The sequence below is a fragment of the Pundamilia nyererei genome, unplaced genomic scaffold (assembly GCF_000239375.1).
Source record: "Pundamilia nyererei isolate P.nyererei 1_Seehausen unplaced genomic scaffold, PunNye1.0 scaffold00010, whole genome shotgun sequence".
NCBI lineage: Eukaryota > Metazoa > Chordata > Actinopteri > Cichliformes > Cichlidae > Pundamilia > Pundamilia nyererei.
This window is the reverse complement of record NW_005187411.1, coordinates 128810-151140: the sequence shown is the minus strand read 5'-3', so window position 1 is coordinate 151140 and position 22331 is coordinate 128810. Positions and strand designations below refer to the sequence as shown.

General features: G+C 39.4%; 2 protein-coding genes across 4 annotated transcripts in view; both read right to left on the bottom strand.

The window, feature by feature from the left end:
* plpp2a (phospholipid phosphatase 2a) overlaps positions 1–10088 on the bottom strand; it is a 15992-nt gene extending 5904 nt beyond the window's left edge. Inside the window, exons 1-2 of one of the 2 annotated variants that reach the window (XM_005723684.1) lie at positions 9966–10088; positions 9735–9816 (exon numbers count right to left, since the gene is read on the bottom strand). In XM_005723684.1, coding sequence (XP_005723741.1) covers positions 9735–9795 — 61 coding nt within the window. In that variant the 5' untranslated portion in view covers positions 9796–9816; positions 9966–10088. Of the gene's footprint in view, positions 1–9734 lie in introns of both variants that reach the window. The other variant, XM_005723683.1, reaches the window with a different exon arrangement.
* A 2239-nt stretch (positions 10089–12327) lies between these two features.
* The window catches only part of LOC102215120 (interleukin-6 receptor subunit beta), a 16966-nt gene continuing 6962 nt past the window's right edge, over positions 12328–22331 (bottom strand). Inside the window, exons 7-15 of one of the 2 annotated variants that reach the window (XM_005723681.1) lie at positions 21427–21509; positions 20859–21090; positions 18944–19132; positions 18701–18805; positions 17208–17354; positions 15318–15449; positions 15124–15220; positions 14919–15000; positions 12328–14351 (exon numbers count right to left, since the gene is read on the bottom strand). In XM_005723681.1, the coding sequence (XP_005723738.1) occupies positions 13677–14351; positions 14919–15000; positions 15124–15220; positions 15318–15449; positions 17208–17354; positions 18701–18805; positions 18944–19132; positions 20859–21090; positions 21427–21509 (1742 nt within the window). In that variant the 3' untranslated portion in view covers positions 12328–13676. Of the gene's footprint in view, positions 14352–14593; positions 14652–14918; positions 15001–15123; positions 15221–15317; positions 15450–17207; positions 17355–18700; positions 18806–18943; positions 19133–20858; positions 21091–21426; positions 21510–22331 lie in introns of those variants that run through there. The other variant, XM_005723682.1, reaches the window with a different exon arrangement.

The window sequence follows — 22331 nt, the reverse complement described above, 5'->3', positions numbered from 1 at the left end:
GATTGCAGGTCACTGAAGTGACTCTTTTTGTAGGCCATCTTTTAACAACGTAACACTGAATTGCTCATGTCACCATGTACGTTTTGTTCTTCTGTCTATCTCTTTAAACACCTATTGGTCTGCCACGCCTCCTACTTTGTCACCATATAAGGGACACTTTAAGTCTCCCTGACCTAAATAGCCTAACGCCGGATTTGTCATTTGTTACAAGTCTGAACAAGTGCCACTAATAATATTTGATGACAAGCAGTTTCCTCATTAAGGAGAAATTATTTTCATGAAAGTTCTCCCTTCGCTCATATTCATTGTTCCTGTAGGTCAAGCATGCTTTCAGCTCTACTTTGAAGTCAAACCAAGCCACTGTTTATTCTGCAGGGCATAAGGATAACATTTAGATAAGAGACTATTTGTTTGACACAAATCTCCAGTGGCTTACGCATTGCCAGGGTGGAGATGTGTTGAGCAATGATCTTAAAAAACATACATGATAACCACTGGTCAGCTTGCTTAACAGATTTGGTGAGGAAACCCAAGTCAGACTTGCTCCGAGTTGCTGGGGGTGAAACTATTATCTGGACTGGCTCTGTTATTACAGAAGGCCTGACATGTTTTTGTAGGCTTGTGCTGGCAGGGCGGCCTCCCATGCTAGAGTCTAGGTCAAATTGATCCCAAATCAAATTTTTCATGCACCAAAACTACTTGCAAAAGTAAGGCATACCTAAAAGGGATTGTTTAAATACATTTTTATATTTCTTATTCTTCATTCTGTAAAAGGACATTTCTCGCTTCAAGAGCTTAACAACCTTTTGTTTTCTTTCTAGTTATTAATTACATGGTTACTTGTATGGTTTAGCAACCCACATTCTTATCACAAAACTTTAAACCTCAATAAAATAAGCACCAACATTGAGTGTGGTTGTCATCATAGATGGCTTCTCTTGCATTTGAGGTAGGAAATGCTACTCGTAAAATGTGGTTAGAAAAACAATCTCACTAGAAAAATAATCCAAACAGATGTGCTTTTAATGTCTTATTTAAACCGTCTTGCATAACTTGTTGAACCTTCTATAGAAGCGAATGCCTTCGGTAGGCGTTTCCTCTGGCTCCCTATTTAACTAGCACGGTGAAAAAGATGAATTGTCGTCCAGTACGCCTAGAAAACTCTTTCAATTCATCAGTATGTTTTGCTTGAACATACCTCAAGACAGCACCATGACGTCAGGACTCCAGCCTCTTGATTTACTTGTTGCTTCACCCAACCTCTCCCAAGCTTCAGACTATAGATTACCTCCCTGAATTTTTCCTTTAAAATGCCATCAAAGAGCTTGGAAATTCAAGTCATTGATGTTTCCTCAATGACTGCAATGACCAGCTCTAAGGAAGCAAAGTATGCCCACAAACCATGATGCTGCCTCCACCATGCTTCACAGCTGCAAGCCTGAAATGCCTTGCAACACATTTTTTTGTGTGTTTATCGACTCTTCCGATGATCTATATTAATTTGCAAATTAGTTTTCACTTGCATCATGTTTGCTACATCCTGCATTTGTTTTGCAATTTATTTCTAAAAATAAATAAATAAATAAATAAATAAATAAAAGCATTTCGCAATTTTTTGTTGTTGTTTTTTTTGTGGAGGAAAGGGGGTGGGGGGCAAACTCATGTAGAAGTCTCAAAAACCCATGTATCAAATATGATACTCTTGGATTTAAATGGTTAAAGGAATGACAATAATGTTTGTGGTGTCTTTAAATTAACGTAATTATTTTCAACAATTTTCTTAGAGTAGACATGTGAAAAAGGCTTCTGCTTATTAGTGTTTTGTGTTTACTCCTGGGTTCTTTTTCACCTCTTTGTGTGCAATTTTGAGATCTTTTCAGGACTCCAAGAGAGCCTCCCTTTCAAGGCAACGTCTCATTATAGACTGATTTACACTTGGGCCTTATACACCGCTTCTTCTAACATCCAATAAAAAAATGACACCAGTCTTAAGCAGACTTTCAGTAACTGGTTCCAATCTCATTTCTTTAATTTACCCCCCCCCCCTTTCTTGGTACTTGGAAGAGAAATCATTAGTAAAGAGGTTTATACACTTTATGTACTTCCAGTAATCAACAGTATTACCTACTCTGTTCTTACATGCACAGCAAATCTTGAGATCCTGAGTCTTAATTTTATAGCTTAGCTGTATTTGAGGACAAAAATATCTGACTCAGTTCCAATATACATAAAAGGGAGTTATTCCTCCCTACAGTTGCAAAGTGCTTGCTCATAGGAGACTGTCTGACTATTAGGGTTCTCAAGCAAATACCTTACAAATTATATGGTGCTTTCAGATGTTAGTCAAACTTGTTCCCAGTGGGAGTTGGCCTCTGTCAAGATTGTTGTTTGTCACTCCTGTTCATAACTTATGAAGAGAATTTCATTGGCATAGTCAAGTGGAGAAGATGCTCCACTTTGGTGGCTCCTGGATCAACTCTCTGGTTTTTGTGCATGATGGTTGGCTCCTTCAGGCAGTGACCTCCAACGTGCACTGGGGCGGTCGTCGTCAATTCTAGCAGTTAATTTAATAGATGCAGGTTTTAGCTCCTTCTACTTACTTACTACTTTATATAATCAAACATCTCCCATTTCAAAAAAGTTAGCTTTTATGTGCAGTTTTGTTGCACTTCGGCAACATATATTTAACAATAAAGTTGCGCTGTCCTAAACATTTTATGCTTTTTTGGTTTTTTCTTCAACTTTTCCCCTCCATTCATCTCCATGTTACCCATTTCCCTCCTTATTTTAATGTTTAAACTCAAGTAAACTCAAGGTTTTGTTTTTGTTTTCTTTTAATGTGAAAGTAAAACTAAACTGCAAACAAAGCATTTTACTCATAAAATGTACCCAGTTTTGAATGTAAGATCATAAAACGTTGCTATTTTTTGGATCTCTTCTCCCTCCTTTTTTATTTTAAACTAAAGGAAACCATCTGAGTATAGCAGTAAAATGTTATTTGGTCAACTGAAAGTTTGTATCATCCTACTCCGAAATTTTACATGTAGCTGTCGAGTTTTATGTTGTCCATAAACCACACACACACACTCCCAAGTTTCTGATAACTTTTGCCTTTAGTTTAAAAAAAAAAAAAAAAAAACACAGGAGATTCAAAAAAAGGAAGGAGAGACAGTATTGTTTTAGGCTTTCATAATCCCTTCTGGCGAGCATGCACCCCGATTCCACTTTGAGAAAATAAACATAATGGAATTTGGGATCAGACACAAGTACAACTTCCCCTTGACCTCTGACCCAGCAGGAAGGGGAAAATGTTCCTGTTATTCAGCATTCAAGATAAGTGATGGAAGTCCATACTGTGGCTCATCTTGAGAACTGAACTACTGAGACATTTGCTGGGAACAGAACCACAAACGGCTAACAACTAACAGCAACGTATGTGAACATGTATCTGCACATCTCAGCAGATGACTGAGATCTGTGAGCCTGCTGAGTAACTTCATGGTTTGTCAGCTAACAGGGGTTGTGTGGAGGTGATCTTAAAAGCAATATTTAACTTGTTAACTTTTGTTTATATTGGCAAGTTTTTCAAATTCTCATTGCTGTTACTTTTCTCTACGATACATTCCCAAGAAGTCAGCACAGCAAGAGAACAGTGTGAAATCAGCAGTCCAATGCTGTAACATTTTCATGTTTTTATCCAGTCTGTCTGCAATAGTCAGCATTATTCAGTTTTTTTTTCCTTCATAAACCCGGAAAACTGGAGTTGCAGAGAAAGTGGATCACTTCCTGTGAGGCTGGGGATTTTCCTGGGAAAGTCCTAGACAACACTGGCTGATAAAAGCTTTATTTTGTAAAAGAAGAAGAAAATAGCAAACTGTCTGTTTTGAGTTTTAGAGCTGATAAAATTTTGCTTTTGTTAGCTTTAGACGGGGTCAGGCTAGACAGTTTCCCCTCATTTCCAGTCTTTGTGCTAAATTAAATCGACTCCAGACTTACTGTCTGCCATGTGACGGATGTATGATACATATTGGCCAAATTCTGATATTGGTCAATATGGCTGATTGATTAATGTTTAATTTGCAACAATGTCAGTGGACATCATTTATCAGTATTTGGCTGGCTGAATGTTTGAAAAAAGTTTTTCCTGTGCTCAGTAACATTTAGATATTTCAGATATTCTTCAAAGACACAAAAAATATGTACTAGAAGCCAACTGATTTATCAGCAGACCAATATTATCGTCTGCTTTAAGCCATTTTTAACAGCCAATAAATGAAAATGTATTGTAAACATGCAGAAGAGGCATATGAAACACCCTTCAACATTGCTTAGTTTGTCCACCAGAGGGTGCTCTGCAGCTCCCTGCCGGCCAAAGACCAACAGCAACAGGGTACACAAGTAAATAAATAACCAGGCATAACAATTGCCATGTTATATCTGTTTGCACCTGAAAGACAAAAAAAGAAATATCTATCTATCTATCAGTGGCTATATCAGAATATTATATTTTTAAAATAACCAAATATTGGTGTCTTAAAAAAAATCAGTCAGGCTCTTGTGTGTGTACCAAATACCAATATTTGAACATATCGATATCAGCCCACAATTTCACAATCGGTGCATTTCTACAAAAGCGGGATTAATCTTCTGATGGAATTCCCAGGAACAGCACATACTGAAAGCCTGTAATATATCACTTCATAGGGTTATTTCAAGTGCAATAATGTTGGATCATGTTTTAGTGGCTTTTTTAGCGTTTTGTTTAAAAAAAAAAAAAAAAAAAAAAAAAAAATCACCTCTTTTCTTGCTTAAACTTGTCTGTAAAAAGAAGAGTACAGAGCATGAATTAGGCCATTAGATTTCGTTGCCCATAGGTCAGACCTTCATAAGAATCTGGTAATTTTGGGCACACACACACACACACACACACACACACACACACCTTCCTTTATGAAACGACCACGGAGGACAATGTAACTACGCACACACAGCCTGTACTATGTATGCCAACACAACAATCATATCTCGCTTCCATTTTCACGCAGGAATGTCAGAGAGCAGAGGTCAGCACTTCCCACTTGACTCTGACATGCATTTGGCAGAAGCAGATACAGTGTGTTTGTGTGTGTGTGTGTGTGTGTGGGGTACACAACATGGTCATATCTTTGTGGGGACCAAAAATTGGAAGTTTACTATACTTGTGGGGACAAAATCCACGTCCCCGTGAGTTTGAAGGCACGTTGAGACTCAAAGTGTGGTTTTAGTGTCAGGGTTAGGCATTCATTTTTGATGGTTAGGGTAAGCGGCTAGGGAAAGCATTATGTCAATTAGATGTCCCCACAAGGATATGAAAACACAACTGTGTGTGTGTCCCATACATGTCAACAAATTGTCAAAAATGGCATATAAATAACAGCTCTCGAGCCAAACAGCTGTTGTCAGTCACTGGCTGTCATTTCCGCAATACTGCAGCTCTTCTATGCTTCGGACCCTAGAAACAAAAAGCACGTATAGTTTCTGTTCCTTATAGCTCACGCTTATTAAGCACAGAATGTAAGTTTGTGTTAAAGGTATCACATGAGCGTTTCAGTTTCATCTGATACGTTTAGGTATGAAACCATAAGTCATCGATACAAAAACTAAAAAATCTGCCCTGTCTTTGCGTTGCTTGAAGTCTTATGTGGTAGGGAACTGAATAAGTTTGGGTTTCCAATGGTTTTTGAAAGAAAAGAAAAATACACCCTCTGTCAAATGTAAAGTTTTACATACTTTGACATTACGAAAAGAATAATTTAAAAATTGGGTAAAAAAAACAAAACAAACAAACACGAGACAACAGTATATGACTTATATTAGGTGATTACATATTGAACAAAAGCTGAGCTAAAATGCAGAAGCAAAGTTTGAAAAGTGAAGTACACCCCACGTAACTTGTAAAACCACCTTTAGTCATAGTAATGCGAAGTAATCATTTTCTGTATGAATTTTGGTACACTTTTTATTACCACGCTGTTTCTGTTCTTTGAGGTTTTCGAGCAGTCTGTGCATCACTATTTTAAGGTTCCCCACAGTATTTCAGTCTTGTTAAGGTCTGGTCTTTGAAAAAGGAAAAGACTCAAGGTGTTGCAATGGCTCAGTCACTCTGTTGTAGCTTTGCTATGCAGAGGGGTTTATGGTGGACCCAATGACTGAAGGTGCCCAGGTCCTTTTGCTGCAAAAACCCCCCAAATAATCACATTTCCATCACCACATTTGACAGTTTGTATGCTGTCCAGTGTTCTTGGACAAGACTTTGGTTTGCAAAGTTCAGATGCAACTCTGCAAGCGTGACCATGTTGTTTTTTTTGTTTTGCTTCTTTCAAGCATAGAAAAGGTTTCCTTCTGGCAACTCTTCAAAATAAACAATACTCGTTCAGTCTTGTTCTAATTGTACTGTCCTGGATTTTATCATTTGCCTTGCTAACTGTAGTCTGTAGAGTCTGAGATGGGATTTTTGCCCTCTCTGATCATAGCATGGTCTGGCATTGGGGTGACTTTGCAGGGATGCTGACTCCTGGGAATACTGGGAACCATCTGCAGTGTTTTCCACTTGTGGATTTTCTTTTCACACTATAGCATAATGGGCTTTAAATTCCACTGCCAATTCATGGGCAGCAATAACTACTTTTTTAAATGAACTGCTTTCATCAGCTTCTTGATGCTAAAAGAACCTCTCAGCTGCTGAACGATATGGAGGATATCAGTATGACTCAGCAGATGGGTGGGGGCATTGTTGTTGTTGTAGTAGTAAGAGTCCACCCCCAGCAGGACAGAAGTGTTTGATGATGGGGTAAAGGTGATCACTCTGAACAACTTTGTATTGATTTGAAATTACTTTTCCCTCTAAAAAGGGACAACTAGATGGACCCAGATCATGCTAGCAAAATTCCTCCTCAGCATAACAAAGCAGATCCCCTCACTGTAGGGGGTCAAAAGCTTAGGTTTTCCCCCTTTATTTGCAAACTGACTGGATGTGTATTGATGCATTCAAGCTTCTGAAACAGATTCAGTCTGAAATCAGCGAATGAGTTTTGATATTCTTTTGGTTTTAGAGAGGGGGGAAAAGTGATTAGAACCACCTAAGCAACGTCTAGATAGCTAAAAGCTGCTGGTCAGCAACAGCTGGGATAGCTCTTGCTGTCTTGCTGACGGGCAGCTGGAAAGGCTACAACTCAAGATCCTCTTCATGTACAAACAGTGTTTTAAGTGAGACAACATTACAACAGTTTCACTGATAAAAGCAGTGAGTTCAGGCATTTCCTTCAGATGGATTAGTTTAACTTTGCAGTAAACAGCCAAAACAAAACGTCAGCGAATGGAGGAATGTGGATCCGTTAAGATATGTATGTACAGAAGGTTTAATAGAGTGCACGTTCAGTTTTTCCCCCCATTGTATTCTGTCAAATACTGTTAAAATGGTGGATGTTCAGTATTCAGTTCAGCATGTTACGCCCCTATCAGTTAATTTGGACATGTACGCTATTACACATATGCACACACTTCAAAACCCTCTATAGTCAAGCTAATTAAGAGGATGAAACCTTATTACAGTAGTTTACACTTGCAGTCACTCGCAGACCAATGGCAGATTACGTAATTTTAAAAACATTTCTGTTCCAGTCAGTACAGGGAGGATGAACTTTTTGGTGAAAAAAAAGTGAACTTTTTGGTGAAAATGCACAAAACAATATCTGACACACACCAATACCTCAACCTAGCTTTAAAGCACAGTGGAGGCAGCATCATGTTTTAAGGCTGTTTTGAATATTGCATAAACACCATTTACAGGTTTCTGTCAATGCAGCAACAAAATGGTTAAAAAGAAATACATGAATGAATGGGGAACACCAAGTCTGAATGCTGACCTTTACTAAAATGTTGAGGCTTGATTTGAAGGAAGACGTTTTCTCAATAAATCATAGGAATGTTGAACACTGTTTCTTTTTTCAGGAGAGTAGTGGGAAGAGAAAAAAAAAATCTTCCTCTTCACTGTGAGAGCCTCACAAGCACCTATGAGGAAATATCTAATTGAGGTTGTTTCTAATAAATTCGTTTTTAAAGGTTTACTTATATTCTGCAGGCTGGACTGTGGTGGGGGATTATTCATTTTGTGTTCAATAAATAAATGAGAAGTACAGTCTTTGTGTGTTATTAGTTTAGTCACCACATTTTATATGCATTTAGTCCTGAACCGACTGCAGATTTATAACCATGTTTTCATGTGAATTCATAATCACTTTCACAGTCCTGACTAATCATCCTTATACCATTAATTGGTCAGCAGGAGAAAAGGGAAAATGATAAAAACCTTGGTCAGCATTAATCATAATAATTATGACCTGAGAAAGGCTTCATCTGGGATTTCACAACAGAATGATTCAATGTTTTAAAAGTTCATTCTACATGTTTATAAGATCTTCAGCCAAAGAGAAAAAGACTATGGCGAAATAATGAAATAAGATCCACCAGCTCACCCCACCAGGTTTTTTTTTTTTTTTTTTTTTTTTTTACAAGGAACTTCTTTAAGGCACGCGCACGAACACACACACACAGGATGCAGAATGGTTATTATCATTGTTATCATTCCTCCCTTTCAGCCACCAGATGGGTCCACAATTGGATGTATACATTGAAAAAGCACACGCACACGCACACACACTTGCTCCCTCATATTTCACTCCAGAAAAATCTACTATGAGAATTCAACATCAGTGTCCAGATTTCTTCTTCCACCATGTGGTACAAACTGTCAGGGTGACAAAAATGTGAGAGGTGTGACACCAACAGCTGGAAGATACTAGCTTCATTAATGGATTTGTGCCCTTGTGGTAGATCACAGCAAGTCGCAACAAGCCATTTTGGTTCTAGTCTTTCAAGACTGACATATTCAGTCTCTGGAGCCCACCCTCTTCACATACACACACGAAGACGCAAAAATAAACACACCTTTCAGCAGTTCCCATGACAGGATTTTAACTGTCAGAGAGAGATATTCAGTGACACTGATCTTCGCTTTTCCTCTTAACCTTAAGTTTTTGGGTTGTTTTTTTTTTTAAAAAGGAGGAACAACCCTGCACTTCTTGGCAGTATGAATGCAATCAAGGGGAGGTAGAGATGCACGCACGCATACACTGACGTGCACAAAGTGTCGCCAACTGGCTGACAGTGATATGAGATAGTGCGTGTCCTATTTTAACCCCGATCATTTCAGTGAAGAAATCGGTGCAGTGACACCCAGAGATAAACAGAAGTCCAGGCAGCTTTCACACTCAGTCCTGGGAAAGATTATTGGCTTGTTCGAACAAGGTAGAGACCGATACCGATTCGCACAGTTTAACAGTATTGCATATTTTAAAACCACTGCCAGTCATGGTCCTGATGTTTTTCCCGAATCCGTGAGTAATATCTTAAAGGGGCGTTAAAAGTTTCTGTAATCTTGCAGCGACCCATGAAGCAACATGTGGGTAATCTACCAGAGATATATAAATCAGACCTGTGCGTACGGTTGTGCAATCCCCTGTGCGTCACTTTGAAGGCCATTCAACTTTTAATGTGGACTTACTATGCTGTTGTTCCGTCCATACAAAAATCACTAGTGAACATTAAACCACAGCCAATAACCTACGTCCAGAAACTAATCACGTTTTCAGCCATATTGTCAGGAGGAGGAGGGCAGAACGGGGGTTTTCACTTACCAGCAAAGACGCACAGAATATCCACCGCAACCAGAATCAGTTTCTTCCCATGTTCTGCCATGCTTCTTCAGACGGCTCGCCACTTTTATAAATAATAAATAAAAACCGCGTTTGGGGGAAAAAACAAAAAGCAGGCAGGAAGGTTGTAAACTGAACACCTGGAGAAACTGTGGACAAAGTACTAACAGGAAAGAATAACCTGCTCGCTCTTCCGCCTCCAGTGATCCTTACCTGCCCGCCTCCCTTTATGCCTGTCTATCTGTCCGTCTGTCTTTCTATACACTTCGTTGTTGGCAGGTAAGTCGCAAAGGAAGCACGTTTTGGTTTAGCCTGCCTTTTTTACGCACGGGGGGCGCGTCTGTCTTTACAGAAAAAAAGAGAAAGCTAACAGATAATTTATCGTCCCAAAACGCTTGATGTTGGAAAAAAAGGGAAATTCCCCGACTTTCTCTCTGCTTTCCCTTTCTCTGCTTAGTTTGCAGGGTAATTAAAAGTTCGGCAATGTTCTCTCCAGTGCTGAGACTTTTTTTGGGATAAAATCATGTCACCCTTCTTTTTTCCAAACTAATAATAAGGAGTGCAGCGATTTCACCCAACTTTGGCCTGGTTTCGCACTAACAGAGAGTCACTTAGGTAAAGTATAGCACATTTGCCGAGGATTTGCGACCTGCTGACGCACAGTTGTAAGGGAATCAACGCATTTCTTTTAAATTTATTTTATTTTGCGCTTAAAATGAGTGGCAAACACTAGGTGCTGTAAACTAAGTTGGATAACGATGAACGGTTGGCCCAAACATGGCCTACATGTGCAGTTTTCTATTGGTTAAATTACATATATACTAAACTCAAGGTGGGTCTGGCTACCGGAACACAGACACCACCCTGTATGATACAGATGTTGGTTGTTTTGGGACATTTGGTGTCCACATTTAATCACAATCAGCACTTAGACTTTAAACTATAACAGCTCAAGTCTCCACACACCTGAGCCTTAAGACACAGATGAGGTGTGTCTGCTGTCTCGTCAACAATCAGCTTCAAAAATAGGATACAGTGCTGTTATTTAAATAGTTACAAGTGCACAATTCTGACCACGTACTTGATTTGCAGGCTGCTTGCAGAGAGTGATTTATATTATCAAAATGTATCTAATTAAATATTAATTTCATTAATGTGAACAAGCTTCCATCTCACAATTCGGCCCTAATAAGTTTTTCTTATCTCTGTTTTTATGTTCTTGCCTTTCGTTGCTAGTCGTAGTGGCTGAATTTCAGTTAGTCTCTTTAATTTTACACACAATTTACACACAGACTAAATAAAGATTCCTTTACAGTAACTATAATGTGGTTTGCTGAAAACGAATATATATATATATATATTTTGTTGGAGTGATGAATCGAAACACAGAATTAGCACACAGTAAATTTAATATTTTACCCTTGAAATTCTGGTTCATACATTGAAGTGGATATTTTAATTCTCACAACGTACAAATTATGTAAACCAAATACAAACTCAGCTCGGAAGTATTCACAGTTACAAAGATGGCTCATTCTACTGTAACGATAAACTCAAGTCAGCAGCAGCATTTTGAGGGGTCTGACTCTGAGACATGTACATTTTTAAAACATGAGCCCACTTTCCAAACTGCAGGCGTGTAACAGAAAATAGGTAACATGTAGCAGAAGAGTCTAGTCTAGCTGTAACAAACCAGAAAGATAAGAAATGCTGTTAATGGACAGTCTAGTTAGTCTTTGTTCACAGTATTTATAACTAGTTCAAGTCCTTTTTATATATATATATATAACTAAATCTATATCTTCCTACTTAGACAGATATAGATATATACACTCACTGGGCACTTTATTAGATACACCTTGCTAGTGCTGGGTTAGGCCTCATTTGGTCTTTAGATTCAACAAAGTGCTGGAAACATTTTGGGCCATACTGACGTGAGAGCATCACACAGCTGCTGCAGATTTGTTGGTTGCACATCCAATGATGCTAATCTTTTATTCCACTACATCAAAAGCTTCTCTACTGGAATGTGACCAGAGGGCATTTAAGTACAGTGAACTAATTGTTATGTTCAAGGAATCAGTTTGAGATGATTTCAGTTTTCTGACACGGCATGTTATTTTCTGGACACAGCCACCAGAAGATGGTCATAAAAGGATGGATGTCGTCAGTAGCAATATTCAGGTGGTAATTAAACAATGCGCAGTGTGCCAAAAAAAGCGTAAGACCACCATGACCAGGCTAAATTGTTGATATAATGGAGGAATGATTCATGTTTTTATCTTTCTTACTCCAAATTCTGATGCTACCATGTGAATCTCACAAAAGAAATCGAAACTCATCAGATTAGGCAACATTTTGGCACGGCATGTGGTCTTCTGCTGAGGTATGATGCATACTTCAAGGCGTAACGTCTGTGCGTTCAGATATATGCTTTTTGGTTCTAATCAGTGGCTATTTGAGTTGCTGTTGCCTTCCTGTCAGCTCAAAGCAGTCTGACCAGTATCCTCTGACTTCTGGCATCAACAAGGCATTTTTACCTAGAGAACTGCTGCTCACTGGATATTTTCTTTGCTTTTCTTTTTCTCTGGACCATTCTCTGTAAATCTCAATAGATCAGCAGTTTTGGAAATACTCACACCAGCCCAACCCTAAAACCAATAACCATACATACTAAAGTCATTTGAATCTCCCTTCTTCCCCATTTTAATGCTCACTTTGAGCTTCAGAAGATTATCATCTATGTGTCTAAATGTACCGAACTGGCTAAATAGACTAACCAGTTGAACTTGTGTATCTAAAAGAGCGCCCAGTGAGTGTATGCTTTTTTTCTTCTTCATAGGCACACACATAAAGCTTTCAGATACCTGATTTCAACTATATAAGCAACAAGAATAAATCACTTCACTAAAAATAGAAAAATAACAGCCAAGTCAAACATCATTAAAATACAGGGAGCAGTTTGCGTTAACATTCCTCAGCACTGACAGCCAAAACATGCGGCGTGTATATTAGTAAGATGAGAAAAAAAAACTTCATAATGCCTCAAAACATATACAAAAAAGTAACCAACCAATCACAAATGAGTGTGTTTACATATATATATATATGAAAATAATCCATCCTCCCTTTGACTGCTCATATTTATCTTGTCAAATAAAAAAAGATGTTCTTTACAGAGCCAGGCCAGCTGTTATCCTCTGTTTTCACTTTCTATGCTTCTGCAGAGTATAGCTTCACATTTACTGTAGAAAAGTGGTATCCAGATTCTCATCTCCTTCTTAGGAAGAACTCGTATAAGTGCATTTCCCTAAACGTCAAATGTCAATGGCAACTGATTCCTGTTCACATCTTTTTTGATGGGAAAGATTCCCCAGCCAAAGCTTGAGAACATTCCCATCATTGGAGAATTCCCAGTTGCATGAAAGGGGCTAATGTTAACTGGACTGTTGTCAGCTGACCTTACTCATTACAGTTACTGCATCCTGACTTTGAAATCATTTGACTACAAAAATTAAAAAACACCAACAACAACATTTTTTCCATATTTTATGACTAGGAGGCAGCAAGGTGGTGCAGTGGTTTCCATTTTTGCCTCATAGAAAGAAGTTCCTTGGATTAAAGTCCACTGGCTACCTGGGCCCTTTCTGTATGAAGCTTGTATGTTCTCTCTGGATACTCCAGCTTACTCCCAGAGATATGTATGGGGTTAGGTTAATTGGTGATTTTAAACTTGCCATGAGTGTAAATGGTTAGACTGGTGACCTGTACTGGGTTTACCCTGTCTTTTTGTCCTATGACACAGCCGGAATAGGTTCCAACACTCGCCCCGGCAACTGGATAAGCACAAGGTGGATGCATATAAATAAAACACAATAATGACATTTTTGATGAATAAATATTATGTACTTCCCTTTCGTGACACTAAATCGTTGACGAAATGTAAGGATCACACTCCACAGGACAGTAGGAGAAATCCACAAAGATAGAAGGGAGAAACTGTGAAAATGATGTTGTGAAATTATCTGAAGAATCACTGGGCTGACGGATGTTGTTAGACTGCATCAATGAGTTAAAGCTGCTTTGAGAAAAAGGATGCTTGAGGGAACTGATTTCTGTTGTGTGAGAAGGTAAAACAGCGGAAGAAGATATACTGCTTAAGTCAGAGAAGGAAGCGGGGATCTGATGGTGCTGCAGAAAATGATGCAAGGTTTTCTGTTCATCCTTGGGCTGTGACTGAGATGGCTCGCTGGCTCCACCTAGCTGCAACTTAGCATCATTGACGTTAGCTGTCTGCCAGTCGTACTGGTCACAGGAGAGGTGCACAAGAGGCCCGGGAGTATTCTGGAGCGGTCTGGATAACATGACACTGGAGTAATCTGAGCAGCAGGGGGAAAGATCAGTTGCAGACCTTCTGGTTAATGTTTTCCCTGATCTACTAATGTCAAGTGGAGACCGGAGACTGGAATATGTTCGCAGATTACAGACACCCTGATAGCTGTGGTCCTGATCCAGGCTGGAGTTCTCCAGCTCACCAAGCACAATGACTTCAGAGTATTTGACTGCAGGCTTCTCCGGCAGCACAAGAGGATTCATACTCTGTGGGGGGGGGGGAAAGCAATGAAGTCAGACATGCTATCTCTATTCCAAGCTCTTTGCACTGCCACTGCTAAGCACCGTACTTTAGAATTTTAAAACAGAACGAACAAGAACTGTAAAAATGGCAAAAAAGCACAGACTGCTTTCTCTGTCTGAATTCTGAATTCACAAGTGACCGACCAGAGAGTTTATCAGCTTGGCTCCAATGACCCACTTTGGGAGACAGCCTCAAGTGGCCATCTGAGGAATTGCAGTTCTTGGCACTTTGCATTATGTGGCTTGGTTCCCACTGACAGTAGCCTTAAAATGGATCGACAACGGGTATTTTCACTTTCAACTAATTGGGCAGCATATTTTTTTTCTCATCAAACATTATTTAACACCCGTGATTTGTTTTACAGTATTTGCAGCCACAGATTGGTACAATAAAGTCTGCCCTTTTGAATAGCGGTAAGCTCCATAGAACAAACAGAACAAATGTCAGGCTTTTGCAACTCAAACAATACATGAAAGAAGGATCAATTGATTATTGGTTTTATTGTGATTGGCTGAAAAAACCTGATTTACCTCCAAGGTAGTTTTAGGGGCCCAGTGGGACAAGCTACTGCTGGAAGGATCAGGGACATCTTTACACAGCTTCTCTTTCACACTAAACATCACAGAAAATATAAATAAATAAATAAGTAAATAAAAAACGTAAAAATTCATCTCAAGGCTTTGCATGCAATAGCTATATGTTTGTATAAGATAGATATTTAAATGGATATCTTACATTCCATGCTGTGCTAGGCAGGCCATCAGTATCAGTGCCAATATCGTCAGCACGAGTGGAACGACCACATACATCACTACCGAGATGTCCTCAGAGCCTTCAAAAACACATAAAGTTGTTAAATATAAAGGTGTGTGTGTGTTTTATGCTTTCTTTTTTTTTTACTTTTAAGGTTCATTTAAGTTTGTCCTCACGTATGTGCACATTAGCCATGGTCCCAGTTTCTCCGGCACCAGCCTCAGTATTGGCCAGCATGAAGATGGCGTAGTTACCGGGTGACAGATTCTGCAGCGTGTAGCTGCGAGCGTGACCAGGCACAAAAACACCTAAATAAACATGAGAAGCTATAATTGGCAAAATGTGATAAGGCAGGCGATCCATCAAGTCATAACAAATGGAAGGAAAAACAAACATCAAGCCTTTTACCCCTTTTCTCTCGGTTAACTTCATCCTCAAAGGAAAACAAAGACAAGTCGGTCTAACCTTGCACTTCCAAAAGGATTGCTTTTAATAAAGCGGTGTTTAAAAAAAAAAGCATGTTGTTTTTAATCTGTAGTTTTTCATCTATGCTTCACATATCCTTTTGCATCGTAGCGTGTTTTTTATGAGTCTGAGGACATGAAGTGGCTCAGACTGCTGCATAGTAAAGGTTTAGTATTGTTTGTTAGTCGTGTTTCTGCTGTGTAAATCCGAGAGTGGCTGTTTCGTGATTATGGTAGTTTACAGTACTGTGAAAAAGTCTTACCCCTCATTTCTTTTTATTTTGCTACCAAAACGGGAAGCAGGTGCACCAATTTATTGAAACATATGCAAACAGACATGGAAATACAGTATCTATGTAAATGTTGAGGTCGGGGCTCTGGGGAAGCCACTGTGAGGGGGGGGTTTCTATCCAAGAATGTTTATATTGCACTGGCAGTGTGAGGTTTTTTTTTCTCATATTGACAAAATGAAGACACCTAATCAGATGCTTTCCAGGCAGATCAAAATCTGACTTTAAGTTTCTGTGTAATTTCATCAATCTCGTTGAGATTGGGCTAAAATACAGCCTCAACCCGTGACAGAGCCTCCTGTGTTTTACAGATGATTGTTGACACTCACTGTTATACCTCTCCTGAACTTCTTAATATGTTTTGATGACCAGTTGAACCAAAACTAATACCGCTCATCTCCTGTAGATAGCATTTGGTTTTTTGGCCTGCCACATCTTCTTTTGTCCTTCCTTTGTCCAGCTGCCTCAAATGCCCAAGGACACACTGCACATCATGCCAGAATATGCAAAGGTTTCTCTCCCACTCTCCTTTTTCTGAGAATATGCAAAAGTTTCAGCTAATACCTCTCAGGAGATCACCTTGTTGGTGCAAAGAAATTATTTTATGACTGTGTTTTCTTTGGCATTTTTTTTTACATTCAAATAACGAAATGGGGAAAAAAGCATTAAATGGCTTGAGAAACAATACCAAAAAGAAATTAATATAAAAAAAACATAGGACCGAACTTAAAATTTGTAAAAAGCAGCCAATTTGCAGCCAAATATGGAGAACTATTGCTCAGGACCACGTTCTTTTTTTGTACAATGAAGTACTCATAAACTGCTGACTCATTTCTACAGGGATGAAGTTGTTAAAATAACAAGTATAGGGTCTTTACAATATAAAGCTCCTGTGAAGCTGGAGTCTGCTACAGCGGTGATTTGACTAAATGTCTGCATGCTAACGTGCTAATGGTGACAATAAAAACATCCCGATGTTTAGTAGGTTTAGTATTTGCACAAACCAAAGTAATGCAAAAATGATCACCCTGATGGTTGATATGCTGTTACATTTCACAACATTTTTTACTATTATAGTTTGGAAATGTCACTAAAAATGTGCCAAGTTCATGAAAAAGTCTGCCATTATCAGTAAATCTATGTTTGCCAAGTAGATGCTGGATGTTAAACTGAAACACAATTGCAGCTTGTTGGAGTGAAATGAAACAAAAATCAGATACTATGTAAGGCCATTTTCATCTTGTTGCTGATCACTTTTGTGCGGCTGTGTATAAAGTAAAGGTGTGTCTTCATATGTTTGTCAGGGACTCACTCCTTGCGGGCTGGTCTCTGGTTCTGTAGTACAGAGTGTAGTTACGGAGGAAACCACGAAGAAGCTCCACAGGTACAGGACTCCAGGTGAGCTCCACCATGCCGCCTGAGATCTGCTGCACTTTTACGTCAATACCAGCGGAGGGTGCTGTGCGGACAGAAACGAAAGCAGGCAGTGCGATGATGGCGATGATAACTAAACCACATGTTGTAAGAAAAAGGCTATACCCTTATTTCCCAACACCATCCAATCTGATTAAATTGTTTGCACCAGGAAACTGAGATGATATCATCTTGCCCACGAGTAGGTGACCTCCTTCCGTGACAGTGCGCAGCATTTCTATTCTTTTAAAGCTCTTTGAGTGTTCAGATAGAGTATAAGAACCAGTCCATTTACCCCTGTTCAGCATCTTGAGACAATGTGCCTCATTTTGACTGGCTCTGCAGAACATGCACTTTTCTAATGTCTGCCTTTTTATTATAATGAAATCAAGTTTTAGCCTATCTAATGTGAAGCCAATCAGTGAAAGTTGCAAATTACCATAAAGTCACAAGCTTTGCAGATTTTAATGAATCTGATGGAAACTCTATTTTCAGAAAAACAGAGTTTTTGTCCTTTTTGCTATTGTTATTTTTCTAATTTTGCACGAAGGGAAAATGTGAAATGAAGTGTGCATGCCATAAAATTGTAAGCCAAAGCTACATTCAAATATAACACATCTGCCTACATCCAAAAACTGTTTGCACATTGTTGTTGCTACGCATTTAGTTTGTTGGGGTCTAATCACCCTATCTATATGTAAAGGTGGACTGGGAGATTTTTATTTATTTATTTTTAATGAAAAATATGCTGTGTTGAGCTCACTAGATCACTGTCATGACTTAATCAGCACCAACACAGATTCAGCCAACAAAAACAAGAATTAAAACAGCAGCTAAAAGTGACTTGTTGTGTTGCAATTAGCCTTACCATCCTTATCAGCAATGGCGTGATGATGGTTTTCATGACATACAACACGAAGTCATTGGCTTTCATAATGCACAGAGATTATAGCGCAACTCATCTTAAGCATCAATGCTGCCATTCAACTATTTATATATATTTCTACTATTCATTCATTGTCCACATGAATTGCACAATTTTGTAAAAGAGTCTACTTCAGTTGTTAGTTGGATTACTTTGAATATTAGGAACTAATTTGCAAGAACATTTTTAAGAGGTGGAGCTTGAGCCAACTTGAAATTCGCCCTTGTATCTGCGAAATTGTTCGTTTAAAAAAAGAGAAAGTTCATCTTTAACAGACGACCTTGAGAGTAGCAGTCACACGCACGATGGGGAAATTGTGAAGCATTGTGTATTTTATTTTTCTTACTGTATTTTTCACAGTAAGAAAAATACACAACCCTCAAAAGCCAAATAACAATCACATCGAGGTTGAAAGGCTAATTTAAAGCTCAGCATGAAACAACTGCAGTGTTGCACAGACTACATACTTCCTTGCCGTGTGTACGTGTAGAGCGTTGTGTTTTTCCCCGCTCCTCGTTCGCCATACACGGCTCTCACAGAAACAGCATAACGCTCCATTGGCTTTAATCCCTCTGAAAAGAGATCAAACGTGAAATACACTTTACTTCTCTGCTCTGTGTCTTCCTCATAAATCATCATCTTGATAAGTGGACATTAAGATTGATGGCGCCGCAGTTTTAAACAGGCAGAGTTGTATTTTACAGGATTACCTGTGATAACCAGCGATGTCTGGTAGCGATTCAGCTCTTCCCAGTATAGCGTGCTGCTATTTTTCTCTCTCACCGCAAACCACTCCACCACATAGCTGCTCACAGATGCATCAGTTAGAGCCACCCACCGAACCTCCAAGCTACTGTCGTTCAGAGGAGTTGCAGTAATGTGGCATGGGGATGGTGACTCTGTGGAGCGAGGAGGAACAAGATGACTACCACGGGATTTAAAAAACAATTGTTAGTGCATTAAATTTTTTTTCTGGCGTCTCTTGTTTGATATTGGTCCCTTATAAGGTCATAAATTACCAAAAGTCAGATTAAACAATGGTGTCGGTAAATAATGGTGTATCTGCACCATTATTAGTACAGTTTGCTGTCTAATTTGTTCACAGGATTTCTTTTAGTGTAATACCTGCCCTTCCGCCAATGAAAGATCTCTTTATGACAGACAAATTAACTTTTAACAAATGCGGATGACAAATGCACCAAAAGGCTTTGAAAGGTTCAAAGACCTTCTTTGGGCCCTGTCATGCTTTGCTCCTCAAAAGCACTTTGTCTGCTGTTTCTTTTAAACATGGATAATAACACACTATTCAGTCTTTCCTTTATACTGTTTATATTGTGTCATGTTTATATTATATAAACTCTGTGTTTTTAAAAGTCCTATACAAATAGTTATTATTTTTATTATTATTATTTTGTAGTAAGAATCAGCCGCATGACATCTGGCGTGTCACGTTATTAAGTATTTTTGTTTCCTGAATTCAGGTTCAGGTCAGGCAGGCTGTTCCTCCCACTCACATCCTCCAGGTTACACTGTCAGTGTCCATATGGGCTCTGAAGTCCCCAAGTAGGACAAGTAAGTCTCTGGCTGTGGCACATTTCAGCACTCCAGTCAGGGACCTGAAGAAGGCCAGGTACTCTGCTCGACTGACCCAAAGGCGCAGGGAATCAACCTTCTCGTTTAGTGAGGAAAACCCCAACGTGCAGTCGTTGAACTATATATACCCACCAGAGTCCAACCCCTCTTTAGCAGACTGGTTCCTGAACCCAAGTTGTGGGTTGAAGTGAGCCCAACTATATCTAGCTGGTATCACTTGGCCTCAAGTACTAGGCTCAGGCTAAAGAGGGGACATTCCATCTATACAAGTCCAATTTCAGCAACTGAGAATCAGATTGTCAAGTCTTTGATAGCTGCCTAATCCCTTAGTTATACTTCAATAGGCTCAGGCTGCTCCAGTGATGCACTGAAGCCCCCCTCCGTGTTTACGCACAACAATTGCATTAATTGTTGGCGATTGTTAAACTCTGTTGCTCTCTTCCAGAATGTGTCTTTTGTCCTCCCCTCTGCTCTCTTCTCTTTCCTCTCACCTAACTGGTCGCAGCAGGTGATCTTTACCCTGCAATACAATGCACCTTGAGGCAACTGTCATTGTGAATTTGCTCTATATAAATAAAAATTTCATTAGACTGAATTATGTGGTTGCCTCTTTTGAGTGAAACATGAATACTCTGGTCTACAACTTGGAAAGAATAGGGAAAAGAGAAATAATGGGTGGGGTGGCATTCCTAACTCGGGCATCTTTGTGTTACAGATAAAAATATGGACAGAGATCTTTTAACTACTCTGCAAAAACCTTTTGTGGGAGCCAACTGCCAAATGTCGTCATTATAAGTAGGAACCGCATTATTAGAAACATGTAAGATCCATGACATTTCCATGGCATGTCAATAAACATGTCATGTTTAATTGGAAAATTTGTCAGAGACCAATAATTAACAAGTTACTTTTAGTATAATCCTGAAAGGCAATGTATTAGAAGTGCATTTGGTCCACTGTGTGCAACTTCAGTGATTATCAGATAATGATAATAATGCAGAAAGTCATCTTTTACTAAACAGCGATGCCTACCTGTTTCAGAGGATCCATGCAGCAAAATCTTAGATTTTGGTGACACGCCGGCAGAGGTGGAGGCCGTCAGAGTGCAGAAGGAACGCCCAGCAGGAAGGAGCAAGCTACAGGATGTACTCAAATGGTGCAAATATTTGCAACTCCCATGATCACTCAAGATCGGAGTGCTTTCTGTCTGGCAAGTCACGTTGTAAAAGATAATTTTGCCATTGGCCAGAAAATGAGGTAAGGGCTAAAAACAGAAAGAGAAAGCAGTGACTCAAAGCGATGTAATATTACTGAGATTTTAATTAAGCAATCCTGTTATATAAACACAGATTTTTAAATTCTCTCTCCGTTTTCTCCGGCTGTCTCAGTCTTACTCTAAACCTGAATCAAACTTAAATGCAATAAACGAGTAAGTTTAGGGAGACATAAAAGAAATTAGAGACAGCGTAAGGGTGGAATGGTGATTAAAAACAAATTGAATCCCAAAGATTATTAAACGGTAAAGCTCAGAGTGATAGTCATAAGATATTAAACTAGCGAGCTCAAACTCCCATGCAATTCAACACACACACACACACACCTTCCAAAGCAGAGAGACGAGTCTCCATCCATTCCTGTGATTTTGTTTCACTCGTCTCCAGAATACTGGTGCTGCAGATGGAGCTGATAGGCGAAAAGAGGGGAAAAGATACAAAAATAATTTGAATGAGATCCACCAGAACATCGAGGGACACAGTGAACCTACCTGCTGGCAGTGAACAATTTCAGATTTGTCTTCTACAGCAGGGGTGCTTCCTGTTAAGGAATGATCTAGCTCTTTGCCATATGTGTCAGCAATTGCTGACACATAACAACACAGGTGGGAGACATGACGTATGTGATACTACAGTTTATTTGAACTGTGTCTATGATGTCTTTAACACATAGCTGTCTTCACTGTTATTTTTGCCACATAATCAAATCTAGTTCAGAAACAGAGCCTGGAAGCTGGCATAGACAGTGGTGCCCAAGTATTCATTGGGTTGGTTGGTTTATTTGAGTGGCAGCTGGTCCACCATTTACATGTTAGGTAGAGTCAAACATCTCAAAAAATGATTGCACGTCGCTGACCTGGAAATTGGTACTGAAAGACAAATATAAATAAATGAATAATAACCGTCTCTCTGCATCTTTGTTTTCTGACAGCTTCCCACTGTCCATAGAATAGACTAGAGCGATCCCTGGCTGGCAAGATACTAACCCCCACTAACCTCCATCCATCGGAGTGGATAGAAAATGCATAGAAAAAGTGCTTTCTTGAATGGGTGCATGTTGTATAAAGCACTTTGAGTGCTCCAGGAGAGTATATAAGTCTGCAGGATATTAGTCGTTGTGTCCTTGGGCAAGACACTTCACCTACCGCCTACTGGTGTTGGCCAGAGGGGCCGATGGCACGATATGGCAGCCTCGCTTCTGTCAGTCTGCCCCAGGGCAGCTGTGGCTACA